Source organism: Aquila chrysaetos, chromosome 12 (assembly GCF_900496995.4).
Source record: "Aquila chrysaetos chrysaetos chromosome 12, bAquChr1.4, whole genome shotgun sequence".
In the NCBI taxonomy this organism is placed as follows: domain Eukaryota; kingdom Metazoa; phylum Chordata; class Aves; order Accipitriformes; family Accipitridae; genus Aquila; species Aquila chrysaetos.
The window spans coordinates 860,456-877,076 of record NC_044015.1 but is presented as its reverse complement, the minus strand read 5'-3'; the positions used below and the strand labels follow the sequence as shown (position 1 = coordinate 877,076).

The window sequence follows — 16,621 nt, the reverse complement described above, 5'->3', positions numbered from 1 at the left end:
CTGGGAGGACGGGGCAACTCCATCACCTCTCCGCCGCGCTTTTGGGTTTTCCTCCCTCCTGCAAGGCCAGGTGCGTGCACACTCGTACGTGAGCACGCGTGCGTAGCTGGGCACACGCGCGTGCACCTCCGCATGGCTGTGGGCACGTCCGCATGGCTGTGCGTGCATGGATGTACACAGCTGCAAGTGTGCACGCATGGATGTGCAGAGCTGCGTATGTGCGTGGCCACGCGTTTGCACAGGTACAGGGGGTACACGCGTGGCCACGCGTGTGCACACACGGGTGTAGTGCCGAACACACGCACAGCCATGCACGTGCACGGAGGTTAATGACTTTAAGGTGCTGCACCCAGGAGGACGGGGTGCCCAGCTGTCCCCCACCCCAACACTGACAGCAACGGCAGGCACGGTTGCATCCAGACTGCCCAAATTTATTTCAAAAATAAAAAATAAAATATTAAAGACCGAAAGCCTCGCTCTCCCCCCCGCCCCCCCTCCCCGAAACACACAAAAAAGACTTTTACAGACAAAAAACACATCACATGGGTTCTCTATTTGCACAGATCTCCTGACGAAAAAATCAAAGTCGGACAAGAAAAAGGATTTCTACGGCCTATGCAAGACTATGTCAGTATTGGCTCAGTCGGGTAATTAATGTCTATAAATATTAGCCCCACGGCTTGCGGACAGCCATGACCGAGTACTGGGTTTATTTATTCATTATTTTTTTAATCTTTTTTTTTTTTTTTTCCTCTTCTCCTTTTTTAAGTTAAAAAAGAAAAATCCAACCAACCAAGAGGCGGGCGGGAAGGAGTCCAGCGACTCGGAAGTTGGTCTCAGCCATGGAGGGAAGGCGCCATTTCTTTTCCCTCCGAAAACAAAATTAAAACCCACCCCAAAACAAAGCCCCCCCCCACTCCCCGGCTGCGGCAGCGGGGCCGGCGGCACCCAGGCACACGCGTGTCCCCCCCAGCCGCCCGGGGGGGGGCCCAGCCCCGCAGCCGAGCAATGCTACATATAGAAGGGAAGGAAAACGAATGGCCCCCAAACCAGGGGGGGCCCCAGCACCTCCGAAAGAGACTTCATCTCCTCCTGCCTGCACCGGGGGGGGGGGGGATGCTGGGGGGCCCAGAGCCCACCCTGCTGCACCCCTCTCTTCACAGCAAAGCAGCAGCTTCGATACCCCCCAGGGGCCCCCCAGGTGCCAGGACCCCCACTCCTGGCCAGGGAGGATGTGGGAGGGAGCCAGCGGCTCCTGCCTGCTCCCCCCCCCCATCTCCCCAAACCCAGCCAAGCTGGGTTGGGGGGGGTGAGGCTGTCCCAGCCACCTCCCCTCACCGCCCCCCCCCCCCCCCCCCCCCCCCAGTGAAACGCTTCCCCTGGCGCGGGCAGGGTCGGGCCCCGAGGCGTCCGGTCGCAGGAGATGGCAAATCTAGAGGAGATCTGGCCCATGACAACAGAAATGACACCACCGCCAGCCGGGGCGGCGGGAGCAGGCTCCCCCCCCCCCCCCCAACCCCGGCAGAGTCCGCGGCCCCGGGGGCCCCCCCCCCGGGTACGGCTCTATGCTACGACAAACTCCGATTTCATGTCCGCCTTGACCTCCGGCTTCCACACCGAGTCCTCGAAGTCCAGGTCCAGGCTGCCCTCGCTGGAGACGCTGCTGTTGCTGTTGGTCCGGCTGGACTTGCGGTTCGGCAGCCAGTGGTAGGGGGCCCGGGCGTCCCGGCGAGCCTTCCGGCGCAGCCGCTTCTGCTGCATCAGCAGCTGCAGCCGCTCCACCTTGCAGCGCGTCGCCCGGTTCTCCGTCTGCCGCAAGCGGTCCCCTGCAACGGCAAAGGTGGCGGGGGGGGGGGGTCACGGGGGGCTGCCCTTCCCCGCACCCGGCAGGGGGGATGCAGCCCCCCACCCCCCAAGCAGCACCCCACGGCACAGCACCAGCGCATGGATGCACAGACACCTCCAAAGCAGTGTCCCCGCCAGCCCGCGGGACGGCCGGCACCGGGCTGGTCCCCACCGGGGAGAAGCCCCTTTCTGGGGTGCTAGGCCAAAGTTGGGGGGGGGGGGGGGGGGCATTTCCCCATTCAAGGGAGGAGTGGCGCCAGCCCGGTCGCCCCCTCCGCCGTGGCACAGCAGCCGGTGCGGGCCTGGCCCTGCTGCGGCGCGTGGGAGGACGAACAATTGAAGCTCCAGACGTGGGCTCCAGCGCTGGGGAAAGAGGAAAAAAGGGATCCCGCTCCAGAACAAACTTGGCCGGGAGAGCGGCTGCGGTGGGAGAGAGCGGGGGGGCTGGCAGCACCGAACCCCCATCCGCAGCAGCCGGGAGGGGGGTGGGTCTCGGGACACGCAGGGACACAGCAAAGCCACGCAAAGGGGACGGAGCAGCTCTGCTTCCCCCACGCAGCCACCCCAGGACAGGGACGTGGCTGCAGCATCAGCGCCGCACACCGCTGCTCCAACAGCCCCAGATGAACCCAGCGGGTAAAGCCCCGGTCTGGCCCCGTGTCAGAAACGCAGCTCGGACCTGAGGGCACGGCGTGCCCCACCGGTCCCCGCTGCTCCCCTGAGCTGGTCCTGAGGGACGGGGACAGAACCCCCCATGGCCACCCCAAATGCAGCGGGGCAGCCCTGCTCAGCTGCAGCCCCTGGCACAGCCTCACCGGGACCCCCCCCCCCCCCCAAACGCTGTGGATGCTCCAGCATCACCCTCTGGACCGTGACGGGGAATGCACGCCAGAAATGGGGGGGGACGGAGCAGAGCACAGGGGGACAACCCCCCTGCAAACCCAAACAAGGCCCCCCCAGAGCGAACGGGGGAGAAGGGGTCCTGGCACAGAGCAGAGCCACACAGGTGGCCCTGGCACAAGTGCCACCGGGGTTGGACACCGGTGCGGGGCTGGTGGGAGGTTTGGGGGTGTCTCTCCCCCTCGCTGGGAATTTCACACCGGTACAAAAGTGAGCAAAGGGCCCAAGGGGGCCCGGGGGGCTGAGGCCAAGCGGGGTGAGCCCAGCCAGTGCCTGGAAGGACTTGTTGCACTGTGGTGGGGGGGGGCAGGTTTCCCCCCACCAACGCACCCTGCCGAGAGGTGCAGGTGGCCCCGGGAAGCCCCGGGATAGGGTCGGCCGCGTCAGCGTGCCGGGGCCCCAACCACGTCACCGAGGGCTGGGAGCCAGCACGGAGCCACCCCCGGTGGGGGCCCAGACCCCCCCCTCGGCCGGGAGAGAAGGAAGAGAAAACCCAGAGGGGAAGGCGAGCCCCCCACCCTGGCTGGCACTGGCAGTTTCACTTCTTTTCTCTAAGCAAATTGCAGGGGGGGGGGGGGGAGGGCTGGGGCGGGCGCCTCTGGGTGCCTTCTGGCCTTGGGGTACGCAGGTGTGCACCCCGCAACCGCCTGGGGGGACTGCGGGAGCCGGGTCTGCCCCCCCCCCCCCCAGCCAAACCCACCTTTGCCCCCAGCAAAGGCGGTGGGTTTGCAAACAGGGAGGTGGGCGAGGAGCCAGAGTCTGGGTGTGTGTCCCGTCCCCCCCCCCCCCCCGACAAAACCTCTGCCCACACAGCAGGGACAGGCCCAGAGCTCCCGGGGGAGCGGGGACAGAGCTGGGCACACCGCAGCCGCCTGCCCCCGGCCATGCACTGCCAGCACCCCCCCGCACCCCCCCCCACCCTCAGTGGGCCCCTCTGTCTCTGCAGGGTTTTGCAGCTGACCGGAGCGGGGCAGGGGTGGGGGGGACCTCCCCCAGGTCCCCAGGGGTGCTGGCTGTCCCCCACCCCTGCAGGGTCAGGCAGGAGCAAACTTTTCCCCCGCTGCAGAGACCCTGCAAACCCGCGGGGCCACCACCCTGACTGACGGCTGTCAATCATTCAGCCCCCTCCCAGCCAGGGGGAAGACGGGGGCTCTGCCACAGCCCCTTCCCATGGGCCCCAGCCCCATCCTGCCTGCCAGCCCCCTGCCTGCTCCCTCTGCTGCAGGCAGGAGCAGGGCAGAGCCCTGGGGTGCCCGTGCCTGCTCCAGCGCGCTCAGCTGTGCAAGGAGAAGCAAGTGGCCGGTCGTTACAGGGAAAAAAATTATATAAAAACCAAAGGCTTAAGTGACTCCAGCATCGGGCTCCACGGGGGCCGTCGTGGGGGGCGATCCTGTGCAAAAGGGGGGGTCAGCTCTAGCTCAGGGGGCTGCCGGGGCTCCCCAGCCCCTCTCTGCCTATCCTGGCCACAAACACCTACAGACCCAGGGGCGACGTGACGGACCAAGAATGCCGAACAGAGGTGCCAAACCCGAACCCTGGCAAGCTCCCACCACAGAGCCCCAGCACCGTGCACCGCCACAGCATTCGGGCGGCACGGCTGGTCGAGGCAACCCCGGCACGCAGCAGACGCCGGGGGCCGGCAGCGGCCCCCTCCCACGCGAGACGCAGAGGCGGCCGGGCTTACCGCTGGGCTTGCACATCCGGATCTGGCTTTGGCACTGGACGACGGGGTGCAGGGGCGGGGAGGCCGTGGCCGCCGGCAGCGGCTCTGAGGTAGTTTTGGTGGCGAGGTCCGGGGAGGCGGGGGGCGAGGAGGAGGAGGAGGAGGAGAACTGCGTCTGGCAGCGGAGCTGCGTCAGGGACTGGGGCATGCCCTGGTAGTGTCGCGTGGCGCTGAGGAGGTCGTTCAGGATCTGCAGGATGGTGCCGATGTCCCGCCGCGGCCGCCCGCTGCTGTCCTGGCAGTTGGGGTGCAAAGTGCCTGTGGCGGGCGCGGGGGGAGAGGCAGGTGTGAGATGAGCAGCTCCCCCAGACCCACATACCCCACGTTCCCCCACCCCCGGCCCCTTCGCCACAGCCCTCGGGGAGGTTCAGCATCACGTACCGGAGAAGGTCCCTGAGAAGACCCCAGGCGCGTGGTTGACGAAGCTCTCGATGACCGCACCGGGTTTGCGGGATCGGGCCGTGGGGGCAGGACTGCTGCCCGGGGAGCTGCTGCTGCGGGTGCCGCAGTCCACCTGGGCGGGTGGGAGAGACACGGGATCAGCCTCTGGGCAGGGGACCCAGGCGTGATGGGGCACATCCCCCCCCCCCCCCAGCCCTGCTCCAGCCCTTCTGCCCCCCTCAAACGGCTGGGTCAGGCCAGGAGACCCCCACGACAGCCCCAGGCAGGGAGCAGGGTCCAGCAGGCACCGTCAGCCCCAGTTTTACTGGGACACAAGGGACTAGGGCTGTCCCACCTCTCTGTGCATTGGTGTCCCCGGCACTGGGGGTCCTGGCAGTCACCCCCCCTACCCTGGGCCAGCTGTGCTGCGCAAGGGAGAAAGGGAAGCGGCAGCAGAGAGGGCTGGCAGGCAGCTCCTGCCCAGCTGTGGAAACAGGCAGGGTCTGAAGACGAGCACAGTAAGAGCCTGGATTACAGCCTGTCCCCGGGACCTGGGGGCACTTTGCAAAGCAGGCAGGGAAACACCCTTGTTCCACGTGTCGGGGAACTGAGGCAGGGAAGGGCATCGCCACAGCAGGGCTAGGAATCGCACGGCTTTGCTCCCCTTGCCCCCAGGCCCAACTCACCTCTGAGCAGGAGGAGACCACGCTGCTGTTCACCGTCTGCGTGCTGGCCCCGTGCGACCGGAACATCCCAGCGGTGACGGGAGCGGGGTGGGGGGCATTACAGTACATGGGGGGTGCCGGCGTGGAGGGCGCAGGGCTGGGGGCCGGGTTCTGCTGGCACGCGGGCACCACAGGGATGCGGGCAAAGCCGGAGCCGGCGCTGCCGTGCAGTGTCCGGCAGTGGGGGCTGGCGGTGGCACCAGCTTCGCCCCGGCTGGCGATGACGTGCCGGTGCTGGAGCTGCCCGCTGCTCTGCTGAGCCGCCAGCTGGAGCTGCACGAACATCATATGGTCGCCCACGCGCAGGGCCAGGGTCAGCGGGGACCGTCCCGACAAGAAGTCGTTGACCTGGGGAGAGAAGGACCCCGATCAGCCCCGGCACGCAGCAAGCCCACCGCATGGAGTCCCCCCGATGCCAAACAGGGGGACAGCAGTTGCCCCCGAAGGTCTCACCAGGGCCACACAGCCATCGGGATGGGTCATTAGGGCAGCAAAGGGGTGACCCGGTCCCCGCAGCCCTTCCCCAGGCCCTCGGCCGCGCCAGCCCGGCAGGCAGGCGAGCCCGGCCATCGTCCCCGCGCGACCCCAGCCCGGTGCCAGCTCCATCAGCTGACAGCGCCGGGGGGGTTATTTTTCTCCCTCCTGCCCTTCCCGCCCTTTATCACCCAGCACGAAGCGGCCATGCCATGCCCGCCCGCCCTCCCTCCCCGGCGGTGAACCCGCCGCAGCCAGGGTGCTCCCGCCAGCGCCCGGCGGGCAGGGACAGGCAGGGCCAGGCAGGGGCCGCAGCCGGGGCTGCCGTGTAACCGCACACCCACCCCCGGGGCCAGCCCAGTGCCAGCACGGAGGGGGTGCGGGGGGGGGGGGCTGCCCCCCCCCACCAGCACAGGGAGCAAACTCCCTTGGCGGGAGGATGGGGAGGGGGCACGTGAGGACATGCCGGGTCCCTGCCATGCCCACTGCCGTGACTTGGGGCTATCAGGCAGGAAAGGGCAGCCCACCTCCCCCCTCCTTCCTTCTCCAAACACAGCGGGGGGGGGGGGGGGGGGCAGGCCCGGCAGAGCGGCTGCACAGGCAGGATTTGCCCCTGCCCACCCCGGAGGCCTCCGTCACAGGCAGGTGATGGAGCAGCTGCAGCGCGGAGACAAGAGCAGGGGCCTGACCCTGCCCAGGTTGGGGCTGTGGAGTGGAGAGGGGGGTGCCCCCCCACTCACCAACACCTGCTACCCCCGCCCCCCAGCACACCACTCAGCCCCCCCAGGATGCATAAATCACTCGACAACTGTGCCAGGGAACAGGGGAGCCCCCCCAGCTCCACCGAGCATCCCCCCACGTTCCTAGGGAGGGGGGGCCGGGGCAGCCGCGAGTGCCCCCCCGTCATGATGCTCCCCCCATGCCTTTGCGTGTGGTGCCGGGAGGGGGGGGGGGTTCTGCCTCTCGCCCCCGCCAGCCCTGCCGGCTGAAGGGCGCGGGCTCACGCACAGGCAGGGCTGTGGGCAGGACACCGGGTCACAGCTAATGGGGATGACGCCACCACCGCCCCCCCCAGCCGAGCTATTCTAGGGCACAGCAAGGACTGGCTTTCCCAGCCCGTCACGTGCAGCACCGTGCACGGCTCCCGGCAGACGTCACCCACCCACACCCCCACCGGCACCTTCGGGGCGCAGCCGTCGCCCGCGGCAGGACGAGGCGAGGGGTCCCGAGCGGACCCGCAGAGCTGCGTTCTCCCATCACCCCCCTCGCGCCCACCCCCTTCCCAGCCAAGGGCCAGCACCTCTGCAGAGCACGCCCCCCCCCCCCCCCCCCGGGCCCCCCCCCGCAGCCCCATCCCGGCTCCCCCGCGCCCCGTTCCAGCGGAGGCCGGTTCTGAGAAGCCGTGGGAAAAGCAGCTTTAAAAATACCAGCAGCAAAGCCCCGAGCATGTCAGGCGGAGGCTGCAGAGGAAGAGGTGGGCGTGAAGGAGACACTGCAGCTCTGGACACGGAGGTTACGGGGCGAGGGGGCGGGAGAGGACGGCGGGCGTGCGCACGGGCATGTATGCGCACACGCGTGTGCATGCACATAGCACCTGGCCACAAAAAAGCGTCACCCCAGCCCCCGTCCTGCCCCACGGCTCAGACTCTGCCTCGGTTCCCCTGCCCGCAGCAGCCGGGGATGGACACGTCCCCAGCCGGCAGCTCCGTCCCCCCGTGAGCGCGGCGCCTCATCCCAACCGCTCGGTCACGACCACCCCAGCTCCAGCCACAACAGCCTCTCCGGCATCACCGGCGCAGCCGTCACGACTCCTGCACAGATCCCCGCCGCGGGCAGCAGTGCCAGAGCAGGCAGCAGCAGGCAGCGGCTGCCCACGGCCCCACACGGCTGCTGGACCACCCCAGCCCCGCTGCTGCTCTCGGAGCCAGCATAGGTGGGACGTTTCCCACGGGGCAAACACAGGGACCCCACGGACCCCTCAAACCAAGTCGGCATGCCGCTCTCCCAGTTGGGGTGCAAAGACCGTGCTTGGGGAAGGGGACCGGCCCGCTCCTGTCACCCAGCGGAGCCCAGCCCCGTGCCCAGGGTGGGCAGGGCAGTTCCCATTCTTCCCCCCACTGAGATCCTGAGTGGGGAGCGGGGTCTTTTCGCAGCCTTCCCGGCCCCATCCCACATGACGGGGGGGAAGCGGCCGGGGCAGGAGCACCCACACCGGCCCCTGCCACCATCCTCCACCAAGGCTGGCATCCCGGCTGCCCTTGCTCTGTACCCAGGTCAGCCCGGGGGAGCCCCACACACCTCCCCGGGGCCCCCTGACGTCAGCCGGCACCCGAGACCGCCTCCCCGCTCCATCTGACTCACACCTGCCTGCGCCCTGCCTGCGTCCTGCCTGACCCCTCGCCAGCGTTGGGAGAAACCAGAGCACCCCAAACCCACGCCAAGCCCATGCTGCTGGGCGCTTCCCAGCAGCACTAAAAAAAAAAAAAAAACAAACAAACAACTCCTTCCTCCCCAGGCGTGGGGGTCCCACGACCTCCCCCCTCAGTCCCCTGCACCCCCCCCCACTCAGGCAGCCGGGGGCTCGGCCGCGGCGCTGAGCCGGCTCGGTCCCTGCGGTGCCCCAGGCAGGGCGGCCAGCCCGGCGGGGAGCGCAGCTCCGGGGCTCCCAGCACCCGCCCCCACGCCGCTGCCAACCCCCCCGGCGAAACCAGGCCGCTCCAATGCAAACACGTCCCACCCAGCCGCCTGCTTGGCCGCCCACGGCCGGCCGGGGAGGACCCCGTCCCTCCCAGCCAGCTCTGCCGCAGGGGCTGGGACAGCCCCGCTGAGGGGTCTGGGGCCACCGGGCCCCCCCCAAATCCCCCATGCCCAGGGGTCCCCCGGGACCCTGCCGAGCCCTGGGAGGGGATCCGGCCGCACCATGCCAGGCTCGGGGCCCGCAGGGATGGGGCAAGTGTCTCCCGGCTGCTTCTCAGAAACGCCGATGACTCAGAGAACGCCGCATTCCCGCCTCGCTCCAACGCCTGGCCCCGCGTCACCCCGGCCCCCAGCCCCAGACACCCCCGGCCCCCCCCACCCCCCCGGGCTGGCAGAGAGCGGGAGCTGCCCCCAGCCAGCCCCTGCCCCGAGCAGGGCGAGAAGCACCCCCACAAAAACGCAGGCAAACTGTCCTGCTTCGGTTCCTGGCAGATCTGGAGGGGAAAGGCAAGCCCGGACTGAGGACGGGGGGGGGGGGAAGCAGGAAATGCCCCCCCCAGCCCCTGCAGGCTCCCAACACGCTCTCCAGCCGGGCGCAGCTGTGGCCGACAGCTGGGTCCCACCGCCCAGACGCTCGCGCCGCTGCCTGCGGGTTTTTCCATGCCAAGGAGGGCAGAGGGCCAGAGCCCCTCGGCCACATTCCTCCGCCCGCAGCCCCCGCGGCCCCGGTAGAGCCGGGGCTGGCCGGGCAGAACGCGTCCCCGTCCCCCAGCGCTCTGCAGTCAGGCAGAGGGACCGGGGGAAGGAAGAGCTGAGGCTGCAGGATCGAATGCCAGCTGCCCGCTCGGGTGCTGCCGTGCCGGGGCCGTGGGCACGGCTCCCTGGAAAGCGGGGGCAGCCGCCGAGCGCGCCCGGCGGAAGGAAGCGCAGCGAGCCCTTCCAGGAAGACCCCGTGCCGCTCGGCCGGGGCGAAAGCGTCACCTCCTGCCTGGCAGCCGCTTCCCCAAAGGCACCTGGGCGGGGAGGGGGCGGCAGCACCCCGGCCCCCCCCCTCGCCGCCCCCAGAGGAAGTCTGCGCAGCTCTCCCTGCGCTGCCGGAGGATGCGTGACGCAGGCAGAGCCGAGCAAAGCATGAATGAGAGGAGTGGTTTCCTGCCCCCCCCCCCCACCCCCTCCGCCCCCCAGGTGCTGGCGGTTCCTCCTGCACAGCCCCGGCTTCCTGAATCACCGACCCGGGAGGAACCTGCAGCGGGCAGGGAGGCACGGAGCCGCTTCCCGCAGCCAGCGTTGCCTGCCCGCCGCGGCACGCCCGGGCTGCCGGGCCCCCGGCCCGCCTGGCAGAGCCCGGAGGGGAAAACCGGGAGGCACAGTTGCAGCCGCCGGCCCCGGTGGGCCACCAGACCGTAGCCCACACGCCTCCCGCTCCGCCTCTGCCGTGCTTGGCTGGGAAGGACCGCGGCCGCCTGCCCGATGGGAGCTGTGCTGGGTATTACAGGCCACCTCAGATGCAGGGGGTACCCCAAGCCCCCCTGCTCCGGGCAGCTCCGCGGGTTCCCTGGCCCTGCTGCTCCCCAGTACATCCCACCTCGCCACCCACCCCGGTGGGGAGCTGCACAGCCCCACCAGAAAGGGCTGCAGCCCTGAGGCCGGGATGTGCACCAGGACCCCCTGGGTTGGGCTGCCAGAACCAGCCCCCTCCCACAGCTCTGCAGCCCAGGTGGGATGGGCAGCACCCTGCGAGCAAACCGGGCTCCACGGGGACCCTGGCAGGGGAAGGTAGTGGCAGGAGCCAGCCTCTGGCACAGGACTCCTGCTCCAAGCTCACCCCCTTGGCCCACACAGGGTTAAACCAGCTGCTGAAAGTCAAGGTCACCCTGGGCAGCCAAGGGCACCGCGGGTCAGCAAAGGTCCCCAAAGTTCCCCACGTGCAGGGCAGCCCTGGCCCTTGCCACATCCCCATGGGGGGCACGGCCGTGGCCCCGCTGAGCCCCCCTGGCCAGCCCCAGGTGAGCTGCAGAACAGCACAGGGCTCGGCCCCCTTCTCCAAATTCAGGGAGGCAGGTTAAAAAAAAAAAAAAAAAAAAAAAAAAAAAAGGAAGAAAAAAAACCCCACCCTTTAAAAAAAATAAGCTGCAGCATTGGCCAGAAAGGAAGGAAAGAGTTTAACAGCAATAATAAAGAGACTGAAAACAAAGAAGCCAGGGCCTGCACGGCTGGGGGTAAATTCCACCTTCGCGGCAGGCAGCCGGCGGCTGCGCGCGCACCGCGGCGGCTCACCCAGCCCTGGGAACGCTTCCTCCCAGCGCGCCGCAGGCGGAGGACCCCCCCGCCCATGACACCTCCCGCGCTGGAGGCCGCCCCGGCAGCCACCAAGAAACTTCACAGTTATTCTAAACACGGCCCCCACCAGCGCCACCCCCCACACCCCCTCCTCGGCACCCGGCGCCCCAGTCCAAGGCCACCAAGCAGGCACACGGAGAGTGCCAGAACACCCAGGCATGGACAATTCCCCCCCTAGCCCCCCCCCAAGGACGGCTCCAAGGAAAGGGGGAAGAGTCCTCCGGGCACTGGGAGGAGAAGCCGGGCTCTGCAGCCCCACAAGCCCTTGGCACAGCCCTGCCGGCCCCCCTCGACGCAGCCCTGCCTCCACACCACGGGGCGGGTGGCTGCGGTGGGGGGGGGCTGCAGCCCTGCACCCCCGGGGCAGGGCCCTGGGCCGCCCGGCTCCGCCGCCGACCTGCTGCGTGACCTTGAGTGAGTCACTTCACCTCCCAGCGCCTCTGCCCTCCCCGGCTCCCGGCTTGTTTGGGCTGCGAGCGCTGCAGCGTGGGACCTCCCTGCGCTCGGTGCTGCACAGGATGACGGTGCCCGCCCCGGGCACCACCCTCAGCGCTCCCAACCCCTTCTGAAGGTGAAACCTCAACGAGGCACTAAACACCAAAGTCTTTTGGGAGGGGAAGAGGAGTCGGGTCGCAGCAGTCCCTTCCCACCCCCACCCCACAGAGTCTCCTTTGTCTCTATCGGTGCCCCGGCATCAAGCCTCTCACCTGAGTTTCAGTTAAGCTTTCCAGAGCTTGCATCACCGACTGTTCTGGCCTGGACGCCTGGGACTGGGGAAAAAAAAAAAAAAGAAAAAGAAAAAAAGGAGGAGGGGGGGATTAACATTACAAATGCAGAGAAGGAGGGGGCGTCTGTGCGGCAGGAGGGGAGGGATGACATGTCACTTCCACTATTTCTACACAAGCCTTGAGAAAGCAGTGAAATATTAAACCTGCTGCTGTGCCCAGCCCAGCGCTGCCTCCTCAGCGAGGGCTGGGGCAGTGGAGCCGCAGGGCTGCCAGCACATCCTCGCCCGGGGCTTTAATAATAGATGGGGACGAGTGGGAGGGAGGGAGCAGCAGAAAAAGGCCGCTTACCATCAAGCCGGCCTCCACGGTGGGCACCAGCGTCAGCTTGCTTCCTTCCACGACCCCCAGGTCCTGCAGTTTTCCAGAACTGAGTCGACTGCGGGGGGAGAGGAGACAGATGCCAAAAGCGAGGTCAGCGCAGCCTTGGCAGGCCCCGGCCACACGCACTGACGGAGCAGGGGGGATGCGTGAGAGGGGGGATACCAGCTGCAAGTCTGGCTGCTCCCAGGGGCCCAAGCCCCCTCAAGGACTCCCACCCCAAGTGTTTCCAACACCTGACAGGCAGGAGGGGGACCCACCATCCTGCTGCTCAGTTGCCTCATCTCCATCTGCCCCCTGCGCCCCGGGGGGGGCCCACACAGGGTGCCAGGGTACCCCCACTCTGTGCACGGTGCAAACGGGGCCATGGGGTGCTGCAGCCATCGGTCACGCCAGTGCTGCCGGGGCGAGGGAGCCAGTGAGGAGCCGGTCAGGGGCTCGGGGGGGGTCGTGGGGCTTCATGGCACAGGAAACCTGCCCACGGGGAGGGTGTGTGGGAGAGAAGCTGGGACCAGCGTGTGGTGGGGAAGGCGGCACGGGGGAACGTGTCCCCCCCCCCGGACCCATAGGTGCCGGCAGATGTACACGGTGTCCCATTGCCCCCCCCACGGGCGAGACTCTCCAAGTTCCTGCAGGCCGGGGCCGAGCACAGCACGGGGCAGCCCGGCCCCGCTCGGGGGTGGTGGTGGGTGCGCAGCAACCCCCCCCCCCGGGCCGGGCCTTTGGCAGACAAAGGACCACCCCCCCCCCCCTCAGCCGCCCCCGGCCCTCCCAGCGCTGGGGGCTCGGGGGGGGGGCCGGGCCGCGCCGCCGCCGAAGTTGAGCCCAGAACAAAGGGCAGGGCCCCCGCGGGGCACGGCCGGGACCCGCCGCCCACAAAGGAGCCCCGGCAAGGGCCGAGCGAGGGGGCGGCGGCCGCGCTCCGGTCCCCGGCACGGCCCGGAGCCCCCCCCCTCCTCCCTCCGCCCCGGCTCGCCCCCGCCCGCGGCCCCCCGGGCTGCTCCCCCCCCCCGGCTCTGCCCGCCCCGACCCGCGGAGGAATGGGGCCAGGCAGGGGGAAGGGGGGCGGGAGCCTTTGTGCGGTGCCGAGCCCGGTGCGAGGGGGCCGCCCCCGCGCCCAGCCCCGCTGCCGGGGCGGGGGGGGGGGATGGGGACCCCGGCGGACCCCCCCTCCCCGAGCCCTACCTCTCTTTGTGCAGCAGAGCCAGCCGCTCCTTGGGCACCTTGAGCCGCTGGGACAGCCGCCGCTTCAGCCCCTCCACCGTCTCCTCGGCGGGCACGGAGAGCTCATAGCGGGTCCCGGTGGTGGTGTTGATGTAGAGGTTCATGGGGGGCTCGTTCGGGACCACCTCGCAGGCGGGAGCCCCGCGGCTGCAGCTCCTGGCGCCGGGCTGCGGGTCCATCCGCCGACCTGCTGGGGGGGGAGCGGCGGTCGGTGCCGGGGGGCGACGCAGGAACGCGGAGGGGGGGGGGGGGGGGAGCGGACAAAGGAGGGAGCGGGGCCCGCTCCGCCGCACGCCCCGGCGGTACCCACGGGAACTCCGGCTCCGCTTCGAGTCCTCCGCGCGGGGTCCGGGAGGAGCCCGGGGCGAGAGAGGCGGGTGGAGGGAGACACCGACCGGGGCGGCGATTCCCCGGGCCGGGCTGGCACCGGCCGGGCCCTCCGCGGCCCAGGCAAAATAAATAAAATATTAAAAAAAAAAAAAAAATTTAAAAAATCTCCCGTTCTCCTCCCGCTCCGCCGGCTGCTGGCGGGGCCGCGGGGCGAGGGGAGGCGGCGCTGGCTGCCTGCGGGAGGGGGGGTGGTGGAAGCGGCGCTGCCTGCCCTGCCTGCTGCCTGCCTGCCTGCCTGCCGCCTCCTTTCTTTCTCCTCTCCGCCGCTCTCTCTTTCTGTGCGGGGTTTCTGGGGGCGGGGTGCGGGCCCGGAGGCCACGGCGAGGGGCGGGGAGGCGCGGAGGACGCTTCGCTCCCCCCTTTCTTTGGGGCCGGACCCGCCGAACCGGCAGCCGCCGCCGCGCTCTGCCGTGGAAGCGCCGACCGGGGGGGGGGGGGGAGGGGGGGGAGGCGGAGGGGAGGGGGAGTTACAATGTAGCAACGTCCCGCGGGCGGGGCCTCGCCCTCATTCACTCCGGCTCCTCCGGCGGTCGTAGCCAATGGAAACGCGCCGAGCGCCCAGACATCCGCGGCGGTAGCCAATAGGAACCGGGCGCAGGGTCCCCACGTGGCCCGGTGGGAGGGCGGCCCGGCCGGATTCCTCCCGCCCACGCGGCCGCGCGGCCCCGCCCCCTCCACCGCCCCCCGCGCGCCCTCGCGCCGCGCCTGGGAGCCATTCATAATCCCGGGCCGCACAACAAAGGGGCCCCGGGGCAGCGGCGGGGGGCTCCGGGCCAGGGCCCGGCCGGCAGCGCCGAGCACCCGGCGGGGCGCGGAGCTGCTCCTGTCCGGGGAGCCGCCGGGGCCGGGGTTGGGGTGTAAGGCCCAGGGGAGGAGGGTCGGGTGCAGCGGAAGGGTGAACGCGGGACGCGGCGGCCCGGAGCGCTGCGGCGAGGGCGGTGAGCGGCCCCCGCACCGGAGGAGGCCGCGGCGGGAGGGGACTGCCCGCGGGGCCGGGCGGGAGCCGGAGCCCCTGGAGCCGAGTGACGCGGGGACACCGAGGCGGAAAGGGCGGGGGGGGTGGTTGGGGGGGTGGAGGACACGAACAGTCACCCGCGGCCGGTCACACCCGCCCGGTCACACGCGTCCGCCCGGTGACCCTCCCGGTGACGCCGTTACAGCTACGGGGAACTGCCCGGACACGGGGTTGACACCCTCCCCGCGCCCCCCCCCCCCAGCAAGCTCCGGCTCCTGCCTCCCCCCTCCCCCGCAAAATCCCCCAGCGGGGACCCTCGACCCAGCGGCCCCGGCCCGGGGGGGAATGGAACGGACACCCGGCAGCCCCGGGGCCGCGGCCCGGCACCCTCGCCAGGGGGGACCGGGGGGGGGCTATGAGTCAGCAAAGCGCGGGCGCCCTCTGCCGGCCCCGCCGCGCCTCCTGCGCCCGGGGGGGCCGCGGGGGGGGGCGGGGCGGGGAGCCCTCGCCGAGGCACCGGGGAGCCCGGCCGCGGTACGCCCCGGGACCGCCACCGGTACGAATCGAACCGGCCGGGCAGGCCACCCCCCACCCCGGGACGCCGGGGCTGGGGGCGAGGGGCCGCTCCTCGAGACGCGGTGGGAGCTGAGCGGGGTGCACCCCCCGCCCGGAGGCCGCGCTCGGGGTCCCCGGCAGCCGGAGCGAGGGGAGTCCGTGCCCTGAAGGCTGGGAAAGCCCCGAGTGTCCGGGGACACGGAGGGTCCTGACGGGTGGGAAGCGCTCCCGGACCCCGCGACTGGGTGGGCTCTGCCTTGTGTCCCCCCCGGGGAACCGCCGGGCTCGGGGAAGCGGGACCACCCCGCCCGTTCCGGAGCCGCTCCGGGAACGGCGAGCGAGCGCAGTCCCGGTCCGCGTATCCCCCCCCCCCGCCCCGTCCCAGCCCGGCCCGGGCCCCCCCGCCGGCCCGGCCCCCCCGCAGCCAGCCCCGGCCCCACTCACCGAGCCCGGAGCGCTGCCCCCGCGGTTCCCCGGCGCGGCTGGAGCTCCGCTGCCTCCGGCGGCACGAAGGGAGAAAGAGACCCCCAGAAACTTCCCCGGGGGGGGGGTTGGGGAGGGGGGGGGGTCGCGGTGCGGTGCTGTGCGGTGCCGTGCCCCCTCCCGAGCGCTGGAGCCGGTCCGAGCGCAGCCCTGACGCGGAGCTGCCGGGGAGGTGCCCCAAGTTTTATCCCGCACCGCCCGGGGTGGAGCCTGGCGGGGGCAGGGACCGGCCTGGCCCCGGCCCCGGCCCCGGCCTCGGCCTCGGCCTCAGCGGGACCCGCAGGTGACGCGGCCGCACCTGCTCCCGAGGGGGGGTCCCGGGCCTTGCCCCCCCCCGGGCCCGGTCTCTGCCCCGGGGGGTCCCGGCCCCTGCCCCCCCCCCCCCCCCCGCTCCGGGTCCTCCTCCCGGGGTCCCGGCTCGGAGTCCCCCTGCTCCCGGTCTCGGCCCCTCCTGGGGGGTCTCGGGCCACTCCCGGTATCCCGGCTCTGCCCCCTCCGGGGGTCCCGGTCTCGGCTCTGTCCCCGCTGCTCACAAGCGCTCGGCGCTGCACACGGGGCCGCTGCATCCCGCGGGCGGGCAGGGCAGGGCGGGCAGGGCAGGCAGGGCAGGGGGGACCCGCCCCCCGCGGGCGGTGGGGAGGGGACAGTCCGGACACTTCTCCCCGTCCCGGTGCCCCGTCACCGGGGTCAAAGTCAGCCCGTGCACAGGGAACCGATGGGCTGAGCTCTCCTGGGAAGCCGAGCTTCAAAGCAGCTCCTGGTGGAGACTCTCTGATGTCTAACAGCGAGGTTGGGCCATCCCTCCCTCAGGGATTCCCTCTGC

General features: G+C 70.4%; 1 protein-coding gene across 4 annotated transcripts; it reads right to left on the bottom strand.

Moving 5' to 3' along the window:
- Positions 1 to 534: 534 nt before the first annotated feature.
- Positions 535 to 16,109, bottom strand: MIDN (midnolin). 4 transcript variants are annotated; one of them, XM_030032232.2, is made up of 8 exons: positions 15,760 to 16,109; positions 13,377 to 13,605; positions 12,162 to 12,249; positions 11,793 to 11,855; positions 5,536 to 5,922; positions 4,850 to 4,982; positions 4,430 to 4,726; positions 535 to 1,826 (listed from the first exon to the last, which is right to left on the bottom strand). In XM_030032232.2, the coding sequence occupies exons 2-8, from the start codon at positions 13,592 to 13,594 to the stop codon at positions 1,564 to 1,566; spliced, it is 1,449 nt and encodes a 482-aa protein (XP_029888092.1). In that variant the 5' UTR covers positions 13,595 to 13,605; positions 15,760 to 16,109; the 3' UTR covers positions 535 to 1,563. The 4 variants fall into 4 exon arrangements, with proteins under 4 accessions (XP_029888092.1, XP_029888090.1, XP_029888093.1 ...); XM_030032230.2 differs by having other exon boundaries at positions 13,377 to 13,602; positions 15,760 to 16,108; XM_030032233.2 differs by lacking the exon at positions 15,760 to 16,109 and adding an exon at positions 14,037 to 14,244.
- Positions 16,110 to 16,621: the final 512 nt, after the last annotated feature.

Coding starts and splice junctions, on each gene's coding strand:
- MIDN (XM_030032232.2), bottom strand. CDS start 13,594: ATGGACCCGCAGCCCGGCGCCAGGAGCTGCAGCCGCGGGGCTCCCGCC. Junction 4,983..5,535: donor TGGTCTCCTCCTGCTCAGAG/GTGAGTTGGGCC, acceptor CCACCCGCCCAG/GTGGACTGCGGCACCCGCAG. Junction 4,727..4,849: donor CTTCTCAGGGACCTTCTCCG/GTACGTGATGCT, acceptor CGCCCGCCACAG/GCACTTTGCACCCCAACTGC.